The 27,052-nt window shown below is 33.3% G+C and overlaps 1 protein-coding gene across 1 annotated transcript; it reads left to right on the top strand.

Annotated features, from left to right (window-relative positions):
• Nucleotides 1–293: 293 nt before the first annotated feature.
• LOC141298445 (zinc finger CCHC domain-containing protein 24-like) lies at nucleotides 294–26,165 on the top strand. Its single transcript, XM_073828965.1, has 4 exons — nucleotides 294–565; nucleotides 4,049–4,249; nucleotides 23,585–23,749; nucleotides 25,718–26,165. Exons 1-4 carry the CDS (start codon nucleotides 377–379, stop codon nucleotides 25,829–25,831), a joined length of 669 nt encoding a protein of 222 aa, XP_073685066.1. The 5' UTR covers nucleotides 294–376; the 3' UTR covers nucleotides 25,832–26,165.
• Nucleotides 26,166–27,052: the final 887 nt, after the last annotated feature.

The raw sequence follows: 27,052 nt of genomic DNA on the forward strand, positions 1-27,052 counted from the left end.
ATAAGTCACCAATGCATGTTTTTTAATAATATATCCGTGAAAATGCGAAAGTGTCTCAGCTCATGAATATTAATTAGCACTGGAGCAAATCGGAATCCTCGCGTCTTTTTGAATATTATTAATAATATGATGACGTTTCTTGGTAACCTTCCAATGATAATTCCAGAGCTTATGAATATACATCAGCAGCACAGCAGGATTGGTAAACTACGGTGAATATGCGGTTTAACTTTCTCCTTCTCAGAGCTGCGCGAACTGTCCGGTCTTGTCATTCCGCAACAATGGGCTCAGTGTGAAGCGACAGCAGTGCCAGAGCCTGGCACACATCGACAAACACCATCTTTTTGTATTTGAAGTGGATTTATCCATAAGGAAGATGAGTTTGGTTTCGGCTCTTGAGGCGGTGTATCAGCCCGCGCAACTTTTGAACTGGGTTTATCTGTCGCTGCAGGAGTCTGAGAACAACGCGGAGTCTGATGGGAACCACAGCAACAAACCAAACGAGGATCTGGACTCACATCTCAACTCCAGCATCATCAGCAGCTTCATCCACGAACGCACAGAGGTGATGACCACAGCCTCACTGATGCTCTATCTATCTATCTATCTATCTATCTATCTATCTATCTATCTATCTATCTATCTATCTATCTATCTATCTATCTATCTATCTATCTATCTATCTATCTATCTATCTATCTGTCTATTTGTTATAGTTCCAGGATATTAGTTTCAGTAGTTTATATATATTTTAGTCCTGCATATCTGGATGCATTAGAAAAGCATGCATAAAACTTCTGACATTATCCACAGCAGAGCTAGTTAGATTACTTAGAAACAGAGCTGCATTGTAAAAAGTGAACTTCGGTGTAAATTGGATTACTATTTGAGTCTATTTAACGTGACTTTCTGCTTTCCAAATTGTTAGAATTGTACATTCTTTCAACTTAAATGCTTAGAAATATATCTCAACTTCACATCTTATTAAATATTTCAGTTTCAGGTTCAATGATAAATTCAAAGTTGAATTAAGTTGAGAATTAAGTCGATAAAATGTAATTTTAATAAAAAAAATTACTTCAGTTGGTAACATCTAAAAAAATTAAGTTGAACTGTTCACTTATGCAGTTGAATTAAGTTAGTGTAATGTAAATATTAGGATTGAATGAACTAAAATTATGCAAGTGTGATTGACCTAGGAAAATTAAGTTGATTAAAGGTAATAAATTAAGTTGAAAAAAAACCTCACATTTTTAGGTGTTACAAATTGAAGTATTTTTTTTAATTGATCCAACTGTTCACTTTTTACAGTGTGATTACATGTAATCTGGATTATGTAATCAGATTCCAAAAATCAAGTACTTTTAACTGGAGTAAGTTACATTTTAAAATACTCGTAATCAGACTAGTTACTCTTTTGATTACATGATTATATATTATTCACACAATAAGTTCAATGCAGTTTTGCATGGAATTTCACTGTTTTTATTCATTTTGAGGAATATTGTATCTGTTTTTTTAGTGAGTGAGATAAATAATGCATGTTCACATTTATTCTAGAACTAAAGTGTTCATCTTACAGTTTCTCTCAGAGCTTTTAATCAATAAATGGGGGGGGGGGGGGGGGGGTTAACTCAGATATTTTCTTGTAAATTAAAATCTGGATCTGGATTATGTAATCAGGTTCCAAAAATCAAGTACTTGTAATTAGAGTAAGTTACATTTTAAAATACTTGTAATCAGACTACAGTTACTTTTTATGGGTTACATGATTAAATATTTTTCACACAGTAGCAATAAATAATTTATAATTCATTGATTCTCCCTAATTTAAATTTTTTACATTATTATGGTATAAGATAATCCTATTTAAATCAATGTGGTAAACAAGTTAAGTCAAAAGTAATCTAATAGTAATCCTAAAGTAATCCTATTCTGTTACCTAAACTGTGTAATGTAACGGATTGTTTTACTGACTACAATTTCTGTCATGTTATTTGGAATCAGTAACGGATTACAATTTCTATGAATTAAAGTAATCTACCCAGATCTTCTTACAAATTGTAATCCGTTACTGATTTCAAACTACATTACAAAAATTGCAGTCAGTAATAGTATCCATTACATTATACATTTTAGGTAATATAATCCTTTTTACTTTTGACCTAACTCGTTTATCATGTTGATTTAAACAGGATAATCTTGTACCAAATTGGGGTTTGTAAAGGAACTGCAGGGTGTTTGTGACTTTAATAAAAGGCTAACAATAATAATAATAATTAAATAATTAAATATAAAAATATTCACTTACTGAAAAAGAAGAAATATTTCATGTTTACCTGCATGCCATATGACTATTAACCAGAGAACTGTGAACATGCAAATGTGATATTTAATAATTAAAATATTTATTTTAAAATCTCAGGGGAATTTAAAGGGGTCATTGATTATGCTTTCACCTTTTTAGCATTAGTTAGTGTGTAATGTTGCTGTTTGAGCATAAACAACATCTGCAAAGTTTCAACGCTCAAAGTTTAATGCAAAGGGAGATATTTTCTTTTACAGAATTGATGTTTGACCACCCTTTAAAGTAAATATATATGAGGTGAAAGAGGTTCAGATGACAAAAATTACAAGTACTTAATTTTTGGTATCTGATTACATAATCCAGATTACGTGTAATCAGTTACTTCAGCTCTTGTCCACAGATGCATTCACTGAAACATTTCCTTCTGTTCATCCTCTGAGTGGCTGTCAGTAATAAACAGCAGGAGTTCTGAGTTAACAATCACACTTTGTTGCTGTAGAGCTCCATCATGTGCAGAGAAATGTGTGTTTGGTCCTGAATGACTGGTTTCAGTTGGGTTCATCTCTGTTTGACAGCTCTTTTCTCTGGCTTGCTCTGAACTGTGGAGACTCAGGTCAGCCTGAACAGTTCATTTGCTCCTTACTGAGCTGTTCACTTACAAATGACTCCATAAATGACTATAATGCACAGTCTTTTCTTGAATATCATGGCAATAATTCAGTACCATGGTGAATAAAAATACCATACCATCATTCAACCGTCATTCAACCCAGTTTAATATGTGCATTAAGGAATTATCACTTACTTTGGCTTTGAACGGAAGGGGAAACCAGGCTGAATTGAAAAGGCTGAATGAAAAGCCAGAGTTTTTGCTGAAAAAATTTGAAGCTTTAGTGGTTTGGCTCCACATAAACAATGTGGAAAATATATCTGAGCTCAGTGTTTTTATTATAGGTGCATAAAAGGTTCTGGAAAAGAATTTACTAAGATATATGATGAATGCATATCCCTGATGCTTGTGAGAATTGCACATGCACATTATGTTGCATGCTACTTTTATAATGCAAATATATTTTGAAATGTTTGTCATCGCATATTGCATGCTATTAACATATATACTCAATATATAGGTAGTTGGCTAATATTTCATTCTGAACAGCACAATCTCATGAGATAGAATGAGGAAAAGGCTTCGGAGAATCATGTGGCAAAGTCTGTCTTCCTGAGGAAAATGGAACATTCTCTCTCTCACAGATCATCTGCCGGAAAGGAAATCAGACCACAGAAAACCTTCGAAAATAATTATAAATAATCAAAAACAGAAATGTATACACAGAGAGAATCGTTGGCAGTTTCAAGGGGATTTTTGTGCCATTTTTTTATTTATCAACAAACAACTTTCTGATACTAAGACAAACATTTATTTTTTTATGTTTGTGTTTTCTGTTCTTACTTATCTATCTAAACAAGCAATACTTTACAGTGACTTTACAGTGTATTTACATCTACTGGCAGTTTGGAAAAAAAATAACTTAGTAAATAAAATAAATTAAGAATATTAAATATCAAAAACTAAAACCATAAATAAATTCTTTTATTTGAAATAAAATAACTTTAGTTTTAATTTAAGTACTAAAACAAAAAACAAAGATGACAAAGATGCACAAGAAAATTGCTAAAATCTTAAGATTAAAGTAAAAAAGAAAATATTAAAAGTGTCGTGTTTTTTTCTCTCTGCAGACTCTGTGTAGCCGCTTATATAAGGGCTCGTCTCCCTACGGCTCGTTAAACAACATCGTCGAGGGTCTGAGTTTACTGACAGACAGCTTTTCCGACTTCTCACTGACCTCTGAACCCAGAAAACCCTGCAAGAAACCTCCGCCCAACTACCTGTGCCACCTGTGCTTCAATAAGGGCCACTACATCAAAGACTGTCCGCAGGTAAACACTCACGGCTGCAACTACATCTCATCTAAACCTGTCAATCTAAATGCAAGGATATTCTTTTCATTAGCCATTTTAATAAAAATGTGGGATATTTTGTGGAGTTTACAGATTACTTTTTAAAAATGTGAAACCATATTATAGAACTGAGCTGAAGCTCTGCTCACTGATGGTTGCATCCACCAAGCAACACCTTAGAAACCACCCAGAACACCCTTGAAACCACTTTGCAACCACCCAGAACACTCTAACAACTGCCTAGAAACCACACAAAACATCCTAAGAAATCCATATCAACACCTCAGCAACTGCCCAGACCATCCAAACAACCACCCAAGGCAACTGCATAGTTACACCCTAACAACCACCCAGAACAGCTTAGCAACCACCTAGCAACATCCTAGCAACCACCAAAGGCAACTGCATAGTAACACCCTAACAACCAGCCGCAACACCCTAGTAACCTCCTAGCAACCATCCAGAACACCACACCCTAGCAACTGCATAGCAGCCACTTAGAATACCCTAGCATTCAGCCTGGCAACCACTCGGAATACCCAAGCAACCGCAAAGCAATGATCCTGGTAACTACATGACTACAACCTATCTGCTACCTAACAACCACCCATAACACCCTAGCAACTGCACAACAACACCCTAGCAACCGATCAGAATAACCAAGCAACCACAAAGCATCTACCCTGGCAACTGCATAACAACACCCTAGCTGCCACCTAACAACCACCCAGAACTTTCCTAACAACTACATAGCAACTCCTTAACAACCACTCAGAATACCCAAGAAACTGCAAAGCAACCATCCTGGCAACTGCATAACAACACCCGAACAGCCACCTAACAACCACCCAGAACACCCTAGTGACTGCACAGTAACACTCTAGCAATCACCCAGAACAGCCCAACAACTTCATAGCAACACCCTAGCTTCTACCTCACAACCACTCAAAACAACTGCATAGCAACACCCTAGCAACCACTCAAAATACCCAAGCAACCATAACAGCACCCTAACAGCCACCCAACAACCACTCAGAACACCCTAGCAAGTTCATAGCAACACCCAGCAACTTTTTAGAAAAACCACAAAACAAACACCCTGGCCACTGCATAACAACACCCGTACATCCACCTAGCAACACCTTAGCAACCATTTAGAATAATCGAGCAACCACAAAGGAACCACCCTGGCAACTGCATAACAACACCCTAGCTGCCACCTAACAACCATCCAGAACACGCTAGCAACTGCATAGCAACACCCTAGCAACCACCCAGAGCACCCTGGTAACTGCATAGCAATACCCTAGCAACCACCCAGAGCACCCTGGCAACTGCATAACAACACCCTAGCTGCCACCTAACAACCATCCAGAACACGCTAGCAACTGCATAGCAACACCCTAGCAACCACCCAGAGCACCCTGGCAACTGCATAACAACACCCTAGCAACCACCCAGAGCACCCTGCCAACTGCATAACAACACCCTAACAGCCACTCAGAATAACCGAGCAACCACAAAACAGCCACCCTTGCAACTGCATAGCAACACCCCAGGAACCACTAAATATCCAAGCAACCACCCTGGCAACTGCATAACAACAACAACACCTTAACTGACACTTAACAACCACCCAAAACACCCTAGCAACCACCCAGAGCAGTCTAGGAACCAGTTCTGTGATACGAATGGTGTGATTATCTAACAATCTTAACTGTAACTGACCTGCATTGCAAAATTTTGCCCATAGTTCATTGCAGCAAGCTCCCCAGCCGCACGAGGAGCCGTAATGAGCACCAGATGAACCTTCTGTGTTTATGAAAGATGATCCAGTTTCTTGCCTTTCATGACATCACTGGCTGTCATAGATGAGAAAAAGCCCCCTTGACACCGAACTCAGCCAAACACACATCAGTCAGCAGTGCGTCATCAGCTCCAGAAACGGAGAGAAAAACCTTTTATTGAAAGATAAAGTGATTTAGATCTTTGCTCTCTATAAAATTTACCATCACAGCATTTTAATTAGTCTCAGGTGACATGAGAGAGAAGATGATAACGAGAGAAGAAACAGTGAAGGACGTTCTTCCGACAGCAGTTAGATATGTGTGCAGAGCAGATGAGTCTGTCTAGACATTAGCTTTGTTTAATTAACTTACATGGCGATTACATAAGACAATGCCATAATAGACTAATGCTATCTGATACAACAATACTTTCTCAAACTTTTATTACAATACTGATAAATATAACATCATTAGATTGAGATTGGAACTTTGGAGTGCAGACTGCGAATCATTTGATTCAGATCGGGACCTCACTTCAATGTCTGGCTTATATTATAATTATGTCCTTAGGTTTTTGTAAAATTTGGATGAACTCATTAAAGGAGAAGTTCACTTCCAGAACAAAACTTAACAGATAATTTACTCACCCCCTTTTCATCCAAGATGTTCATGTTTTTTTTTTCTTCAGTCATAAAGAAATTGTTTTTTGAGGAAAATATTTCAGGATTTCTCTCTATATAGTGGACTTCTATGGTGCCCCCGAGTTTGAACTTCCAAAAAGCAGCTTAAATGCAGCTTTGAAGGACTCTAAACGATCCCACCCGAGGAATAAGGGTCTTATCTAGCGAAACAATCGGTTGTTTTCCAAAAATAAAAAATAAATTTATATATATTTTTTAACCTTAAATGCTTGTCTTGTCTAGCTCTGCATGAACTCTGTGTATTCCGGATCAAGACAGTTAGGGTATGTAGAAAAACTCCCATCTCATTTTCTCCTCCAACGAGTCTGTACTTCTGCAGTGATGTAGTTTTTCGACATTCCCTAACTGTCTTGAACCTTAATACACAGAGTACATGCAGACCTAGAAAAAACAAGCATTTGAGGTTAAAAAGTATAGAAATTGTTAATGTTTTAAGAAAATGACCGATAGTTTCGCTAGATAAGACCCTTCTTCCTCGTCTGGGATTGCTTAGAGTCCTTTGAAGCTGCATTTAAACCGCATTTTGGAAGTTCAAACTCGCTGGAGAGAAATCCTCAAATATTTTTTTCAAAAACAATTACTTTACAACTGAAGAAAGAAAGACATGAACATCTTGGATGACAAGGGGGTGAGTACATGTTTGTTCTGGAAGTGAATTTTTCCTTTAATCTGTTGTTTGACCTCTTTATATTTAAGGAGAGAACTATAGTTTCCAAATCAACATCGCTTGTTATGATTTTCAAGAGTGTAGAATTTAGTAGAGACGCTATGACATGTCTCTGCTACCAATATCTAGACACTACTAAATTGTCCCTAGCAATAATTTTGATCTGCCGTTATTTAGTCTCACACATCTCTGCTCCAGCAGTAGGTGGGAATTTTTCATCCAGACGTTTAGTTGTTTTTGTTTTGCCTGCCCACCTGTTAGCATCCATCTCACTGAAACCCAACACTGAATCACAGCTGGACATGTCTGGCCGAGCCACCACAAAGACCTGAAAAATACAAGGCAACTCCTTGTGTTAGCTTTGCACAGTGCTCTGCCTGCTTTATCATTTTAAACATGTAATAAAATGTGGTCCACATACAATACAATCTGGACCCGAAATATAATTTTTGCTGTATATGGCTATTAAACTGTACTTTGCAATACAATACAATGCAATAAAATGCAATGCATTGCAATAAAATATAATGCAATGCAATAAAATGCTATGTAATGCAATGCAATAAAATGCAATGCAATGCAATGCAATAAAATAAAAATTAGATGAATTTATCTAATTAATTAAATTAATTACATTAAAAATTATTAAATAAAAAAATATAAAACATCTTAATTTATATGGCTATTAAACTACTTTGCAATACAATGAAATGCAATGCAATGCAATGCAATAAAATAAAAATTAGATGAAATTATCTAATTAATTACGTTAAAAATTATTACATTTAAAAATATATAAAACATCTTAATTTATAGACAAATATTAATAAAAAAAAAACATCCTAAAAGCAGGTTTTCATTAGTAGATGGTCTGTTTTCTTCTCTGATTTGGATAGTTTGAGGTTTGAATCATAACTTCACAGTTTAACTATGTAACCACCTAACTGGTGAGTAAGTTTTATCTACTCGCCAATTTTACTTGGCAAGAGTTAATTTTGGACCCTGAATACAGTACTGACACAAATCTGCTTCTCATTAAAGCAATGAGTCACTGGCATGGTAAACTCTCTGGTGACCTTCCACAGTATGTTATATTTTAGCAGTAATCCTATAAACCAGTATCTTCTTTCCCCAAGCTGATCAAATATACCTGAAGAAGTTTAAAGTGCTGAAGACATCTGTTGTTTCTGCAGGTAGTCGTGAAACTGATCCTCAAAATTCAATTATAAACATACTTCACACGAGTACATGAACACAAAGACTTCTAGCTACACAAGCTCACTGTTAATGCATTGGGTTGTTACTTTCTTACTTTCAAAGTAAAGCAAGTTATTTAGACATGCTAGATATTTAAATAATAGCATGTGGTTTAATGGCGCAGACATTTGTTTTGAGTACTACAGTGCAAAAATGCATGTTAAATCTGTTTGATGCTAAATGAATCTGCGTTTGTTTACATGTGTTAATATGTTTCTGCCAGTTTGCATGAAGTTTAACTGATCTCATTAAAGCGTCTATTTAGCGTCTGGGTGTAACCATTATATAGAGACCAGAATATAAGAGACTTTTAAGTGGGTTCTGTTGACTAGAGCTATAAGCAACCACCTAGCAACCACATAACAACATAATAACAATCAACCAATGAGTTTGTTTCTTCATCAGATTTAGAAAAATGTAGCATTTCATCACTTGCTCACCAATGGATCTGCAGTGAATGGGTGCCGTCAGAATGAGAGTCCAAACAGCTGATAAAAACATCACAATAATCCACAAATAATTCACACCACTCCAGTCCATCTGTTAACGTCTTGAGAAGACAAAAGCTGAAACAAATCCATCATTAAGACATTTTTTAACTAAATTACGAGTCCATAATCTATAATCGTGCTTCCTCCAGTGAAAAAGTGGTGTGGTCTGAATCAGGAGAGAAATCTGCACTGATCAAACGCTGTTTACAAGACAAAACAGCTCTAAATGAATATTAGACTGGATTTTGATATGAGAGACAACAGGAGATAGACTTTTTCATTGGAGGAAGCGTTATTATAGATTACAGACTCATATTTTAGTTAAAAACATCTGGTTTTGCTTTAGCTTTTGTCTTCTCAAGATGTTAACTCATGCACTGCAGTGCTTAATTTGAGCTGGATCCTGTTCTGGGAAATGTCAGATTTTGGATTTGTTTTTAAAGATCTAGCATTAAAAAGTGCGTTAGATCGTGACATTGTGTGCGTGCATACGAGATGCGGGTTTATGTATATGTATTTGGAGGATGTGTATTGGCCCTCAATATATTTTCGACCAATTTTTAATTTCAAAATCGCTCTAATTGATTCGTATATCAATGGAAAAAAAAAAATCCTCTTCAGTAACAATGTGCTTGGCATAACAGCACAACAACCAGTTATACTAGGCTACGGACTATTTAAATTGATCAGAGTAACATTTTACATGTTTGGTTGACTGTATTTTATTTTAATAACGTACAGACTGAGATGTCAAGTTTGAATTTTAAGAATATGTGACCCTGGATCACAAAACCTCTTAAGTCGCTGGGGTATATTTGTAGCAATAGCCAAAAATACATTGTATGGGTCAAAATTATTGATTTTTCTTTTATGTCAAAAATCATTAGGAAATTAAGTAAAAATCATGTTCCATGAAGATTTTTTGTAAAATTCCTACTGTAGACCTAACTTTAAAGGTGATTTTCTCAGTATTTTGATTTTTTACACCCTTAGATTTCAGATTTTCAAATAGATGTATCTCAGCCAAATATTGTCCTATCCTAACAAACTATACATCAATAGAAAGCTTATTTATTGAGCTTTCATATGTATATATCTCAGTTTTGTAAAATTTAACCTTATGACTGATTTTGTGGTCCAGGGTCACATATGTGGTGTATGTGTGGTATCGAATAGCTGAGACATAAAGTACTCCACTATTTTTGGTCATACAGATAAGAGTTGGACATAATTTGAAACCGCAAAGTGTTTACTTTTATTTTTTGTCAAACAAAGCAAACAAACAGTTTCCTTTTGGTGACCTATTTTTGACCCAGGGTTTGAAAACCTGTGCCCTAGGCTGCAGTCCATGCAGAAACTTGTAAACGATGCTCTTATAGAATTTTTTTTTTTACAGATAATGTACTCACCCCCTTGTCATCAAAGATGTTCATGTCTTTCTTCATTTGTAAGGAAATTATGTTTTTTGAGTAAAACATTTCAGGATTTCTCCTGAGTTTGAACTTCCAAAATGCAGCTTCAAAGGGCTCTAAACGATCCCAGCCGAAGAAAGAAGGGTCTTATCTAGCAAAACGATGGGTTATTTTCTAAAAATAATTACAATTTATATACTTTTTAACCTCAAATGCTCGTCTTGTCTAGCTTGGCAAGATGAGCATTTGAGATTAAAAAGTATATAAGTTTTAGAAAATAAGCGATCATTTCGCTATAAGACCCTTCTTCCTCGGCTGGGATCGTTTAGAGCCCTTTGAAGCTGCATTTTGGAAGTTCAAACTCGGGGGCACCATTGAAGTCCACTATATGGAGAGAAATCCTGAAATGTTTTCCTCAAAAAACACCATTTCTTTACAGCTGAAGAAAAAAAGACATGAACATATTGGATGATAAGGGGGTGAGTACATTATTTGTCCATTTTTGTTCTGAAAGTGAACTACTCCTTTAATGGTGTCATTGAATGTTCTGGGAAAACTGAAGTTGTATTGTCAGTGTCGATCACAGCGCCTTTGGGTCCGGCATTTATTAATTTACAAATTAAGCACTGATAAACTGGAATGGTGCAGATTACTTGTGGATTATTGTGATGTTTTTATCAGCTGTTTGGACTCTTATTCTGACGGCACCCATTCACTCCAGAGGATCCATTGATGAGCAAGTGATGAAATGCTACATTTTTCTTAATCTGATGATAAAACAAACTCATCTACATCTTGGATGGCCTGAGATTAAGTACATTTAAGCACATTTTCAGCTTTGTTTGAACTAAGTTGGAGTGTCTGTTTTCTTTTATTCAGTCAAACCACTCTGATAATGTAAAACACCATCTGTGTGGGGAAACCCACAGAAAATGTGAATTTGAGCCAGAACACAGAGAATGTAAATCTGTCATGCTGTGGGCCGGACAGGAATGACATTAGTGGGTGTTTGACAGAGACGTTACTGTACTACAGATACTGTCAGGCGTCCAACACTGTAAAAATATCATAACAGCAGTCCAAGACTCTTGCCTTAACAAAATCTTAATTTGTTTAAAAAAATGTATTTTAATATACCTGCAGAGCAACTATAAAAATAGTAAAGTTTAAGAGCATATATAAAATACAGTATATAATGCATGCACTCACACTTTGGCATTATTGTAGGGTTGGTTCACAGCCATCAGTGATTTAATTTATTGCCTGTAGAGCAATTGTTGGCAGTGGTTTTTGAAATTATTAAAAAGTGTTATTGAAGAATAGCTAAAAAAAATGGATCTCACAACAACAGTTAATTCATAAAGCATTTTTAATGGATGTTTTATGGAAGTACTGCATCAACTTTGTCTCAGATGTTTTTGTTAGCGATTGTGATGTGGAACAGTTCAGATCATTTGATTCTGGAAGATCTCAATGACATCTAGGAGAAACAAAAGAGATTTTATAATCTCATTTGCAATTCTCTTTCTTATATGTGTAGCTACATTTTATATTCCATTAATGCTTATGTTAATTAACCTGTGAAAAGCTAAAAATACACTAACATTCAAAATCTTTTTGAGTCTCTTTCTCTCTCGCAGACTGAATTTATTTGATAACAAATACAGTAAAAATGTTAAAATATTATTAGAATTTAAAACAGCTGTTTCTATGTGAATATCTGTTAAAGTGTAATTTATTTCTGTGATCAAAGCTGCATTTTCAACATCATTACTGCAGTCTTCAATGTCACATGATCCTTCAGAAGTCATTCTAATATTCTGATTGGCTCCTCAACAAACATTTTTGATTATTATCAATGTTGAAAACACTTGTGCTGCCCAATATTTTTGTGCAAACCATCATACATTTTATTTTCCAGGATTCACAGATGAAAAGTTTTGGAACATTACAAATCTCTTTACCATCACTTTTGGTCAACGTAATGCACTCTTTATGAATAAAAGGGCTAAATAAATAAATAAAAGTTCTTCATGATGCCATAGAAGAACCTTTTCGTCTAAATGGTTCCATAAAGAACCTTTAACATCTGAAGAACCTTTCTATTTCACAAAAGGTTCTTTGTGGCAAATAAGGTTCTTCAGATTATAAAAAGGTAAGCAAGAAATGGTTCTTTAAAGAACCTTTGACTGAATGGTTCTCAAAGCACCTTTTTTTTAAGAGTGTAAGTGTAGCTCAGTAAAGTTAACCTCACTTGTCTAAAACAGCATATTCAAGTTCCTCGGTCTTTAATGAGAGGCGTGGACAGTATTTGATGGGGTTTGAAAAGGACTTTTGGGAAATCTTAAACTGACACTTAAACATATGGCTCTGAATTACAGGCACTGTGTCAGATTTCCATCGAGAGCCACTCCCAGAGTGCACTGCAACAGCTTTATGAAGCATCATGGGACGTTTTACAAAAACATAGTATATATTTAAAAATATGCAAAATGCAAAACAAAAATAATTAGCTACAGTGGATTTTAATCATGTTGCAATGTGGCATTGCAACATTTGCAATTACTTCTTTATCGCCAGCATTTAAAATGAGTAGTAATAATGGTCTAAACAAATGAAAACGATGACAGATTTGCTTTTCCTCTCAGAAAACAGTGAACATCAGTACAGACGTCTCTGCTGCACCAGCTGCACCGCTGCCAATGCAAACAGAGCAGAGCGAAGACATTTGGGTCTGTTAGGGGGGAATAATTGAGCACATGTTCTGCATTGGATCTCACGAGAGCCCAGGCTCTCAGCATTGTTCGCTCTGATGGGCTCCAGATGGAGGAGAGCCGGCGACGGCCGATCCTTATGTTGAATTCCTCCAATGAGGAACTCTGGGAAAATGAGGCCTTGGGCGTTTGCAGAGAAACTCTAAATGCAAAGTGCAAAGCTGCATTAAGGGGAGAAACTGCAGGCAAAAACACAGGTTTTTTTAATGCACCTGTCAAGTTTGAGATTTTGGGCTTTTTGGTGTTTCATAAAGTGTTTTTTTAGACTGATGGAAAGAAAACATCCCAAAAAACTGTTAAGTGTTTCTTTTATAGCACTTTATCTATTTGTGTCAATAGATTGCAATTACAATACATATTTTTAAAGGCTGTTAGTTTTTTTCTCCTACACCGAGCCATAAATCTCCACTTCAGTAGCACTTACACACACCAAACTTTAAGTTTTTATTCCTGTCTATATCCTGAAGGTTTTTACAGAGGGATTTGTTCATATAGAATTTGCTTGATTTTATACATTTTATTCCCTTAAAAAATTGTTAAAAATATAGTGTTTCCTGTCTGTTTTTTCTTAATTATATCATGACGAAATGAGAGATCGAACATTTCCTCTGTAAAAAGTTTTGACTCTAATATGTAAAAAAAAAAAACAACAAGAATTTTGAATCTGACTTCATCCAGTGTTTAGATTTTTGTACTAGAAATGTATGCAAATTAGTGCATATTTCATTAAAAATGTCTCATTTGCATATTTAAACCTAACATTTTAGAAAACTTGTAAAACCAAAAATTTTTGCATTTATCAATGTAATCCATCAACTGGGTAAGTAAGGTCATAACTATTAGTTTTTTATACCCTATTCACCTGCAGTGTCTCACCTTAATAATCCTAAAACAAATGCCGTTTTGAAGTATTCAGCTAATGCAAATAATTCAAACTTCCTTTTTGTTTGTTTTTATTGAAAGATTGAAAACTAACAAACAATGACATCATTGCAATATTTCAGTACTGACCTGCAGCTGGTTTGTTTTATTCGCACAGCTGCTTTAAAACGTTTAAAACAAATGTTGATTGTAAGATTTTTGTGATATTTTATTTATTGAAGGATACATTGACTTGCTTAAAAGTGACAGTGAAGACATTGTTACAAAATATTTATATTTATATATAAGAACTTTCTATTCATCTGTGAATCCTGAAAAATAAAATGCATCACGGTTTCCACAAAAATATTGGACAGCACAACGGTTTTCAAATACTTCTTGAGCAGAATAAGCATATTAGAATGATTTCTGAAGGATCATGTGACATTAAAGACTGGAGTAATGATGCTGAAAATGCAGCTTTGATCACAGAAATAAATGACACTTTAACAGATATTCACATAGAAAAATGCTAGTTTAAATTGTAATAATATTTCACAGTTTTACAGTATTTTTGATCAAATAAATGCAGCCTTGGTGAGCAGAAGAAACTTCTTTCAAAAACTGACTGTATATCTATAAGGAACAGGACATGGCTTGAGAAATTGCTGACACTCACTTCCATCTGTATTACAGCATATGTGTGAGTTTTGTGTGTTGGGACAGTGGAAAGAGTGAGTTCTGTTTGTCTTCAGCTTTGATAGGCTTTGTGTTTTTTTTTCCGGCAGGAAGACACTGTGCAGCATGTGTGTGTGAAGAAGACACACTTTTATTTAAAAAGTTGAATATATACTGTAAATTACAGTAGAGCTGTCATGTAGCCTTCAACTCTTTGACAAGACTTGTAATGTTTTTAAAAAAGTCTCTTATGCTCATCAAGGCTGCATTTATTTGATCGAAAATACAGAAAAAAAACAGTATTATTGCAAAATGTTATTACAATATAAAATAATGGTTTTTATTTGAATATACTTTAAAATATAATTTATTCCTGTGATGCAAAGCTGTTTTTTCATCAGCTGTTACTTCAGTCTTCAGTGTCACATGATCCTTCAGAAATCATTCTAATATACTGGTATTATCAATGTTGGAAATATATATATATATATATATATATATATATATATATATATATATATATATATATTTTTTTTTTTTTTTTTTTTTTCAGGATTCTTTGATGAATAACAAGTTAAAAAGAACAGCATTTATTCAAAATATAAATCTTTTCTAACAATGTATATCTATGCTATCACTTTTTATTAATTTAACATCCTTGGTAAATAAAAGTAATAATTTCTTTCAAAAAAAAGAAAGAATAAACATTTACTGACCCCAAACTTTTGAACAGTATGTGTATATTGTTAGAAAACCTTTTTATTTTAAATAAACACTGTTCTTTTGAACCTTTTATTGATCAAAGAATGCGGAAAAAAAGTATCACAGGTTCCAAAAAAAAAAAAAAAAATATTAAGGATATATAATAAATCACCATATTAGAAAGATATTAAAAGATCATGTGACACTGAAGATTGAAGTAATGATGGTGAAAATGTAGCTTTGATCACAGGAATAAATTACATTAAAATAAAATATATTCACATAGAAAACAGTTATTTTAAATTGATATAATATTTCACAATATAATTTTTTTTCTGTATTTTTGACCGAATAAATACAGCCTTGAGAAACGACTTTAAAAACCATTAAAAATCTTCAAACTTTTGAGCGGCAGTGTATTTTGTTGTTGATATCAGAAACGTGCATTTAATTAAATGCAATGATATTTAGATTCTTTCATTGGTAGAAGATTGTCAATTTAGACAGATAAAAAATGCACAGGTCATGTGATATGAACATTTACGTTTGGAGCAAATTTATATCATTTATATTAACTGAAATAAAATATTAACATTTTGCATATTTAAATTTTTACCTAGTTGCAATTGTTCTAATTGTAACAACAATTTCAGTACAACAATAAAAAAGTATGTAAAAAAAAAAAAAAAAAAAAAAAAAAATTATATATATATATATATATATATATATATATATATTCATTAAAAAAACTTTTTTATTTTAACTAACATTAAATTGGAAACATGAAATAATATCAAATTTTAATTATTAACATGAAACTCTAATAGTATCCCATTGATACTAAAATATCACTGATATTGTAAAATCCTGAAACACATTCAATTCAGAATCATTAATAAATGTTTAGTGATCTTCTGTTATGAGTCAACACATCAGTCTGTCCAGTTTACGCATTGTCTAAACTATTTATTAATCTGAGTATAGCAAATGGAAACAGGCTTGGATTTTTTTTAAAGGCTGTGTTTGACTCACATTTCCAGCTGCAAATATTTGGTTGTGTCTCCGCCAAACTCCCACAGCTGGACTCGATGATGATGATGATGATGACGGCTCCTCCAAAGTATTCATCATCATATAGCACAGGGTTACAGGGGCCCCTTAGTGGCCCTTAGGGACACAGAGAACAACTCTGAGAGCCCAGAATCTGCTCTGTGAAACAAAACAATGAGAGAACATAAAAATACAATGCAATTTGATGCATGTAGAGTTCTCTCAACTTCTGTCTTAAAAGTAGTCTGTAGTAAATCTACTTTGTTTATATTTTGACTTTTTTATATATATATATATATATATATATATATATATATAACAAATGTTAAATGTTAAGATTTATCTTCTAACTATCATCTTTTGATGACAAAAGCATGACTTGCAGGACTTGCAGCAGTAGTTCATGATTAGTTTTTATACCGTATGAATCACGATTCCGGGTGTTTTGGGGTGTGAGGCAGCAGTTGTCTTTCATGTGGCTGTCAACATCTTCATTTCATTCAGTCGCATTTCAGAGATTGTCGGTGGTCAGAATAACAGGCGAAAACGCTCACATTCCAGCCGTGATTACAGACCACTGAATAAACATCTCCTCCCTCCAGCAGCGCTTTCATGTCACTGTTGCATCACAATTCAACAACGCAACAGCCGGCCGTCCTCCAAATCAACCAAACATCCTTTTATTTTAAAGAAAGAAATACTTTTATTGAGCAAGGATGCATTTAATTGATCAAAAGTGACAGTAAAGGCATTCATAATGTTACAAAGGGTTTCTATTTCAAATAAATGCTGTTCTATTGAACTTTCTAATCATATGTGAATCCGGAAAAATAAAATGTATCACGGTTTAAAAAAAAAAAAAAAATTGGTCAGCACAACTGTTTTCAACACTGATAATAATCATAAATGTTTCTTGAGCAGCAAAACAACATTAGAATGATTTCTGAAGGATCATGTGACACTGAAGACTGGAATAAATGCTGAAAATCCAGCTTTTATCACAAAAATAAATTACATTTTAACACAGATTCTTATAGAAAACATTTTAATAATATTTCAAAATTACAAATTTTACTGTATTTTTTTTACTGTATTTTTAAATTAGTGTTTTTATTGCCATGTCAGCATCTAAGGCAAAAACTGAGAAGTAGAAGTAGGATCTTTAAAAAGGTGCAAACAAAATATTTAATGAAGTCTGGATTCATGACTTTTAAAATATGCAAAAATATAAACTAATAAACTAATAGGATACTGTACAGTAGTTCATAGCATTATTTTACAAGGTTATTATTGCAACTTGTTTGATGCTTGGTAATGCTACTACCACACACTACAGGACTCTATGCTGCATTCTTCCTTTTGTATATAACCAGCTAAGGCTGGCCACACACTAGTCGATTTTAGGGCCGATTTTAAGCCTGATTTGAGGCACCACAGACTAATAAGTTGTGTGGCCCAATTTGAGGCTTGTCACAAAACAAATCCTCTATTGTGTGGTGTCACATAGTTTTATGAAGTTTTGAGTTTTCATTTAGGATTTATAGGATTTTGGGTTTAATTGGCTACATCCCTTTCAAAAGTGACCTTACTGTAGCTTACCAAACTGTCAAAAGTTCAAAACTGTTACAATTACAACTAGTTCACAAAAGTAGCCTTTTTAAATAATCTTGAATATTTAATGAACAATTTGATTGACAGCAGTGGTTCTAGAGGCAAAGTTGTTCAGAATGAGGAGATCTATCATTTGATATGAAATCTAGTGTTTGTGTGAATATCTGAACAATTTAAGGTAAATTTACAATTGTAATATTGTGTTTTTGAAGACTTTTTTTACTGTTATAGCACCACCTATGGTCTTATCTCCAATGAAACTTTGCATGCTTGTTAAGAGTCATCTCTCACATGTTTTCACCAAGTTTCACAAAGTGTTGAGTTTTTGTTTAGGTTTTATAGGCCTTTGGGTAGTTTTGGCCATGCCCCCTTTTCTAAATTACCCTGTTGTATCTAAACAAAGGACAAAACTCCATTTCTTTTAAAATTATTGATATAGAGACTCCAAAGAATTATGCTTCAATTTTTTGATCGAGACTGAGTGAAAAACCTAGGATTACTTTTTAAAATAACTGAGAATATTTATTTAACGATTTGATTGACAGCAATGGTTCTTGAGGCAAAGTTGCGCATACTTAGGTGATCTATCAAATGATATGCATATTGTGTGGTTGTTAAACACAACATGATTACAGAGTCAGAAAACTCATTAGTGCCAACTAGTGGCTGATTTCTTTTAAAATTCATACAGACCTTAGGGTCATTAATCGAACATGCCAACTGAGTTTAGTTATGATCGGCCTCCGTTAACCTTGTCTGATAGGTACTCAAATTTCATTGGTCGATTGCAGCCATGTTTTTTGAGAAACGCAAATGTCCTCACAGACCCTTGTGGCACATTGGACAGATACACTGCATACCAATTATCAGGTTGATTGGACTTACGGTTGTGTAGTTATAGCTATTTTTATATTTTTCCCCCTCTTATAGCCACAGATTGGGTTTGTTGACGATATCTCATTCTGTTCATGAGTCTTAGACATTTTAGTAAAAGTGGCCCGCCTCTTTCAAACTTTTTGGCACCCCTTTGCGACCATGAGTCGAAAGTTCTATTTTTTAGATAATTATTGATATTCACTGTCCAGGGATCATTTCTGCACTGGTTTTGTCAGCAGCGTACTTGATAACGTCAATTACTTTGCATTGGCTATTTGGGTTATCCTCACTGTTTGTATATTTACAATAACATTTACAACAACAATAACATATGACCAAAAAGGAACAAATATTTTGGGATACATTCTGGGATACCTGGCTGTCTCAAGTTCGCACAAGTCTTGATAAAAGGGGTGGGGCAAGAACACCTCCAGGGATCTGAACTGTATTGGCTAGATGTGAACTTGGGCAATGGCTGAATACGTTTCACAAGAACACAAGAACACAAGTACACAAGTACAGCGAGAACGCACACTGAGAAATGGCTTCGGTCTTGTTCGGTCTTCTCTGTACGTCTTATAGTAGAAGGACTCTTTATATACTACCTTTTTTCATTGGCTGGCTTTATATTATGCTGCTGTTTTAACTTGTTTGCATGGAACCAAAAGGTAGCAGAGACAGTGGAAACTAGGCCTAAACTTGGTGATAGGATTGCATTTGGATTTCTGATTCATCACTCTGCATAATTCAATGGACATTTCTGCAATTTCTCTTCATCTCTGCAACTAACAACTAACAGGACAATCGGATTACTCAATGAACAACAGGACAAGGGTCAGATAAGCTTTTCTTTTTTTCCTCTCAAAGGGGGGCAGAATCGGAAACATTAATTGTTTTATCTCCATTATTGTATTTTCATGATCGTTTGAAGCCGAAATCGAAATCAAAAGTGAATTCCGATTAATTGCACAGCCCTAATATTATTCACTGTAGCACTTCCTGTGACACTAAGAATGTTACATGTTACATTTTAAATTCCATTAGACCAGTTCGGAATGTTACTTTAATGTTACATTGAACATTCCAATGCAACAAAACTGTAACATTGTAACAGAGTACTCAGTGCAACATTACAATACTGGAACAGTTTGACAAATGCAGCACTGGGGTTAAAAAAAAAAAAAAAACAACAACAACAAAACCTTATGACCAGTGGTGTATAAAGTACCTGAAAGCCATACTTAAGTAAAAGTACGGAAAACGACTTTGGTAGAAGTTGAAATCCCCATTTAGAATATTACTTGAGTAAAAGTCTGTGATATTTATTGTACTTAAGTACAAAAAGTATTTTTTCATCTTAAATGTACTTAAGAATTGAAAGTAAAAGTGCAAGTAAATGCAATTTTTCTTTCGCAATTACGAGTTTATGTTATCCATTTCTGAGAAAAAAAAGTCAAAATTTTTCCTCTCATTTCCAGACAGCAGTGACAGAATTGCATTTCTCCCTAAATAAATAAAAACATTGCAGTGCTTTCATATATAGTACATTTCACAATCAGATGTTCACAATCAAACTCATTGTCTCCTGAATGTTTGGTTGTTTTAGATACTTATAGAGGGAATATCAAGAAAAAGTGATCAGTTGCACAATTCTCAAGTGTTCCTGAAGTGTTCTTTTGGAGCAGCGGTAAAGTAAATCAAATAAAGGGTTAGTAAAGCAGCAGGTGGTTTATATGAGTGACGTGAGAGGATCAGATGTGTCTGATTAAAGCAGAGCCATGCCAATAATCAGAATCATACCCACACAGGCCTAAACCCGTCCAACACTGAGGGGCAAATCAGAGCTCTGGACAACATAGAAATGCAGCATGAATGATTTGAGAATCCTTAGTGATCCTGATCCAAACACACACACACACACACACACACACACACACACACACACACACACACACACTCATCATGACTAAACACTACTAATAAACCGCGGTGAAGACATTCAACTTTGCAGGATCTCAGTCTTACAGTGCATTCGATTATGAAACACCATCCAAATAAATCAGTGATTTAAATCTGAAACAGACCTGCATGTGAAAAATGACTGGAAGAGAAGACTCTCTTTATTTTACACTGATATCCAGGACTGCTTGATTATGGCAAAAAATCATAATCACAGATATGTTGGTCAATATTGTAATCACGATTATTTAACACAATTATGAGTGGGTCCAGAACTTTATATAATTGAATAATTTAAAGATAGCAATACAATAAAAAAGATAAAAATGAAACTTGAGAAACTTTGAAAAATTGGGAAATGTAATATATAAAATATAAAATTTAATATAATCATTTTAAGTACATTTTACTGCTATCTACTTACTATTGAACTTAACATTGATAAAAGAAATTAAGCAAATATTACATAATGATATATAATTTCACATTTAGAATTAAGTAAAATCTACTTACCCAAGTTAAGTAAATTTAACAAAGAAAATAAGTAACTTTAGCTTGGCCAGTAAACATTTGAGTAATTTTTACTTAGACAAAGCTTACTTGGCAATACTTTGATCTTACTTTATATAGCTCCTAAGTAAACCATGCTTTTTAAGAAACATAGAAGTAAATTATACAATATCATGTAGACACCACATTGACATAATTAGTAAAGCAGTACTCATCTAAACACAATTGAATGTAAAAATAAAACAGCATAGTCTTCACTGTATGAATTAAACATGCTTTGTTTTTTATAAAAACTACAAAAGTCCCTCCATCAAGAGCAGGGAGCGATTTTGTCTTTGTCTTTTGTTGTTTGATGAACATTAAGCACAGAGAGGGCAGAAGGAATATTACTTGTAGCCGCTGCACGGATCCAATATACTGTTACACACAGATTGTCATTCTCAACTGTTTACGTTTATTTGAGACATAACTGATGAAGGTTTACACGAATAATTACCAAATGCCACATTTTGACATATATTTGACCTTTTGGCTAAACGTTCACTTTGCTTGTCCGTGTTCTGTTCCGTGTCTGAACGCATACAAAGAACAGCGCAAAATCTCTTTTGTGTTTTAAAAACACGACATCAAATAAACATTAATAAATCAAGCACGTCCCATTTTATGCAAGTCACGTTACATGATTTGCATTTGAAAGCGGGCTTTTATAGAGGAGCGAAAGCGCACAAAGGGGGCAGAATTGGGAGCATTAATTGTTTTATCTCCATTATTTTATTTTCATAATCGGTTGAAGCCAAAACTGAATTCCAATTGATTGCACAGCCCTAATATTATCCGCTGTAGCACTTCCTGTGGCAACACTGACAATGTTACATGTTACATTTTGAATTCCATTAGAATGTTACTTTGATGTTACATTGAACATTCCAATGCAACAAAACTGTTAACATTGTAACAGAGTGCAACATTACAATACTGTAACAGTTTGACAAATGCAGCACTGGGGTTAAAAAAGAAACATTTCAAAATCTTATGACCAGTGGTGTATAAAGTACCTGAAAGCCATACTTAAGTAAAAGTACAGAAAACAACTTTGGTAGAAGTTGAAGTCACCAATTAGAATATTACTTGAGTAAAAGTCTGTGATATTTATTGTACTTAAGTACAAAAAGTATTTTTTCATCCTAAATTTACTTAAGAATTGAAAGTAAAAGTACAAGTAAACACTTTTTTTTTTTTTGCAATTGCGAGTTTATATCATCTATTTCTGAAAAAAAGTCAGAATTTTGAGTTTATATTGCAATGCTGACTTTATTTCTCACAATTGTGAGTTTATATCACCCAGTTTGGAGAAAAAAGTCAGAATTGCAAGATTTATTTCTCACAATTCAAAGTTTATATCATCAATTTCTAAAAAAAAAAAGTCAGAATTCTGAGTTTATATCTCACAATTTTGATATTATTTTTCACAATTGCAAGTTTATATCACCCAATTCTGAGAAAAAAGTCAGAATTGAGTTTGTATCACGCAATACTGTGGAAAAAAAGCCAGAATTTCCTGAAAAGAATTTCCTCAAACTCGCATTTGTGAGAAAAAAAGTCAGAATTGTGAGTTTATAAACTTTGTGTTTGCTCAAAAAAACTTTTGTGATGGAAAAAAAGAGGTGAAAGAAAAACATTTTTTGAGGGAAAGGCAATATTTTTTTGTGAGAAAACACTTTCTAGATATTTTTTTTGCATATGGTTTGTATGAAACAAGGAAAGTTCAAAAGAGCAGCATTTATTTGAAATTTAAATCTTTTGTAACATTAGAAATGCTTTACTGTCACTTGATCAGCTGAATGCATTCTTAATGAATTGAAGTATTATTACAAAAGTAAATAAAGCTTACCGACCCCAATTTTTTGAACGATAGTGTTTGCAATGGTGCTGAATTGTCCTCTGTTCTGATTCTAACTAACAATGGTTTTCTGGCCAGGCTCGTCCTAAAGGAGAGGGTCTGACGCCGTATCAGGGTAAGAAGAGGTGTTTCGGCGAGTACAAGTGTCCCAAATGCAAGAGGAAATGGATGAGTGGAAACTCTTGGGCGAATATGGGTCAGGAGTGCATCAAATGCCACATCAACGTCTATCCTCACAAACAGGTGAACATATGCTAAAAAAACAGCCTTTTAGCAGTCAGACATTAGATCTGTTTTTTAGTTACAATATTGAAACATCCTTAAAACATTGTTATTTCACTATCATTGATATACTAATATAGTTTGTGTAAATATTTTGAATTAGATTTTATTTTTTGTGTTCACTTTAAGTTCAGATCAAGTTTAAGTAATTTTGTTTTGTGCAATTTTCAGGTTTTTTATTTATATAAAGATTATTTATATTATTTATTAATTATTTTTATTACATTTTATTAAATAAAATTATATTTATAAAATTAATAAAATAATAAAATTATAATTTTATTAAATTAAATTATTGTTTATTATTTTATTTTATTTATTCAAGTTAAACTAAACAAAAATTAGAAATGTTGCGCAATTATCTAAAACAAAGTAAGTTTAAGGGTTGTTTTTTTAAGGAACAAAATGTTTGATAATAGTTAACTATAAAACCCATATCTTAAAACTAAATATTTAGATTTTATTTGTATTTATTTTTGGTTTTCAGTTTAATTTCAAAGTCTTAGCATTTTTGTTTCATGTAATTTAGTTTTTTGTTTTTTGTTTGATAATAGTTAAAAATAATAACCATACCTTAAAACAAAATATTTAGATTTTATATGTATTTATTTTTTGTTTTCAGTTCAATTTTAAAGTCTTAGCATTTTTGTTTCATGTAATTTTATGTTTTTTTTTAAGTAAAAAAAAAAGTCTATAATTTTTATTTTTTCGTTTTAGATTATTTAGTTATTTTAGTACATCAGCTTAACAAAAATTTGAAATGTTGTTATCTAAAACAAAATAAGTTTACGTTTTTTTTAGCAACAAAATGTTTGATAATAATTAAATATAATAATCATACCTTAAAACAAAATATTTAGATTTTATTTGTATTTATTTTTTGTTTTCAGTTTAATTTTAAAGTCTTAGCATTTTTGTTTCATGTAATTTTATGTTTTTTGTTTGATAATAGTGAACTATAATAACCATACCTTCAAACAAAATATTTAGATTTTATTTGTATTTATTTTTTGTTTTCAGTTTAATTTTAAAGTCTCAGCATTTTTGTTTCATATAATTTTATGTTTTTTTAATTTTTTAATTTTTATTTTTTTAAATATATCTATAGTTTTTATTTGTTCATTTTAGATTATTTAGATATTTTAGTACACAGGCTAAACAAAAATAAGAAATGTTTTCTCGGCAACTAGCTGAAATAAAATAAGTGTATTTTTTATATTTTATTTCAGTGTTCATTTTATTTCAAAGTAAATATTTCTTGTTTTATTTTTAGTTAACTATAATAACTGCCTTAAAACAACATACTTTCACAAAATTACATGAGATTTAACAATTATTTAATTATTAATCATTCATTTCCCCATTGACAAATAATTTAAAGTGTAAATCTAACAAAGTCAACTGTGCAGTTGTCCTTCTCAGGTAAATGTTTCTTGCTTTAAGGATGTTTTTACTGAAAAACAACACAAAGACACTGATTTCTGATGTCTGTGGTTTGTTTTTGTTTGCTCCATATAAACACAAATGCATCACTGCTGTTGGCTCAAGAACCTGAAAGGCCTCTGGGCGAATGTTTAGGCCTTTTCTGGTCACTTTATTGAAGCATCTGTACAAAATGAGCTGCAAAAGAACATCTAAACCGACTGGAAACAGTTAAAGCTGAAGAGCATCTGTTAGTTATTAACTCTAGCAGGAGAACTAGACAGTTCTTCACTGAAGAAAAAAGACTGCTAGATGTAATAGTGTTCTTTTGGCTCAAGATAAAGCTCCTTTACAGTTTGTTTGGCAGGTTATGAAATTCTGAAACTAGTAGAAAACACTTGATGAAGCTCTTCAATGCTCCTGACGTCTCTTTTTGCTTTAATGTTCACCACATGTTCTTCTGTATTGTAACTGCTGCTTTTTAACTCTCTTTTCTCTGATTGTCAGCGTCCTTTGGAGAAACCTGACGGTCTGGACGTATCAGACCAGAGCAAAGAACATCCTCAGCATCTGTGTGAGAAGTGTAAGGTGCTGGGATATTACTGCCGGCGCGTTCAGTGACCTCTGACAACCAAAGACGACCGCCACGTCCTCATCCGCCTCACTTTAGTTTGACAGTATTCGCTCATTCCTGACTTAAAACAGTGCTCCAGGTAAATGGGATTGAGGCAGTGTTTATGCATGTTGATTCCCACAGAAGATCTGTGACCTTGGACCACAAAACCAGACAAAAACTTTTTTTCATGCACCTGTCAAGTTTGAGATTTTGGGCTTTTTGGTGTTTCATAAAGTGTGTTTTCAGACTAGTGGAAAGAAAACACCCACAAAACACTGTTAAGTCTTTCTTTTATAGCACTTTATTTATTTGTGTGAATAGATTTCAATTACAATCCATATTTTTAAAGGCTGTGAGTTTTTTCTCCTACACCGAGCCATAAATCTCCACTTCAGGAGCTCTTACACACACCAAACTTTACATTTTTATTCCTGTCTATATTCTAAAGGTTTTTACACAGGAATTTGTTTATATATAATTTGCTTGATTTTATACATTTTTTTTCTCCCAAAAAAGTAAAAAAAAATATCGTTATAAGTATTTTCTGAATTTACCAAATGAGATACCCAAAATTCCCTGTGTAAAAACTTTTGACTCTTATATGTCAAAAAATTAAACAAATTTAAAACTAATTTCATCCAGTGTTTAGATTTTTGTACTATGCAAATTAGCGCATATTTCCTTAAATAATGCCTCATTTGCATATTTAAACCTAACATTTAAGAAAACTTGTAATACAAAAACTGTTTGAAATTATCAATGTAATCAATCAACTGAGTAAGAAAGGTGAAAACTATTTGTCTTTTTTTTTTTTTTTTTACCCCTATTCACCTGCATAATCTCACCTTAAGGGGAGACACTGCAGGCAAAAACACTTTTTTCATGCAGCTGTCAAGTTTGAGATTTTGGGCTTTTTGGTGTTTCATAAAGTGTGTTTTCAGACTAGTGGAAAGAAAACACCCACAAAATACTGTTAAGTGTTTCTTTTATAGCACTTTATCTATTTGTGTCAATAGATTTCAATTACAATACATATTTTTAAAGGCTGTGAGTTTTTTCTCCTACACCGAGCCATAAATCTCCACTTCAGGAGCTCTTACACACACCAAACTTTACATTTTTATTCCTGTCTATATTCTAAAGGTTTTTACACAGGAATTTGTTAATATATAATTTGCTTGATTTTATACATTTTTTTCTCCCAAAAAAGTAAAAAAAATATCGTT

This window comes from Garra rufa, chromosome 22, assembly GCF_049309525.1.
Source record: "Garra rufa chromosome 22, GarRuf1.0, whole genome shotgun sequence".
In the NCBI taxonomy this organism is placed as follows: Eukaryota; Metazoa; Chordata; class Actinopteri; order Cypriniformes; family Cyprinidae; genus Garra; species Garra rufa.

Bases quoted from the DNA above. Each gene is read 5' to 3' on its own strand.
- LOC141298445 (XM_073828965.1), top strand. From the start codon at position 377: ATGAGTTTGGTTTCGGCTCTTGAGGCGGTGTATCAGCCCGCGCAACTT. The intron at 566-4,048 runs GTGATGACCACA...TTCTCTCTGCAG, and splicing joins TCATCCACGAACGCACAGAG to ACTCTGTGTAGCCGCTTATA. The intron at 23,750-25,717 runs GTGAACATATGC...TCTGATTGTCAG, and splicing joins ACGTCTATCCTCACAAACAG to CGTCCTTTGGAGAAACCTGA.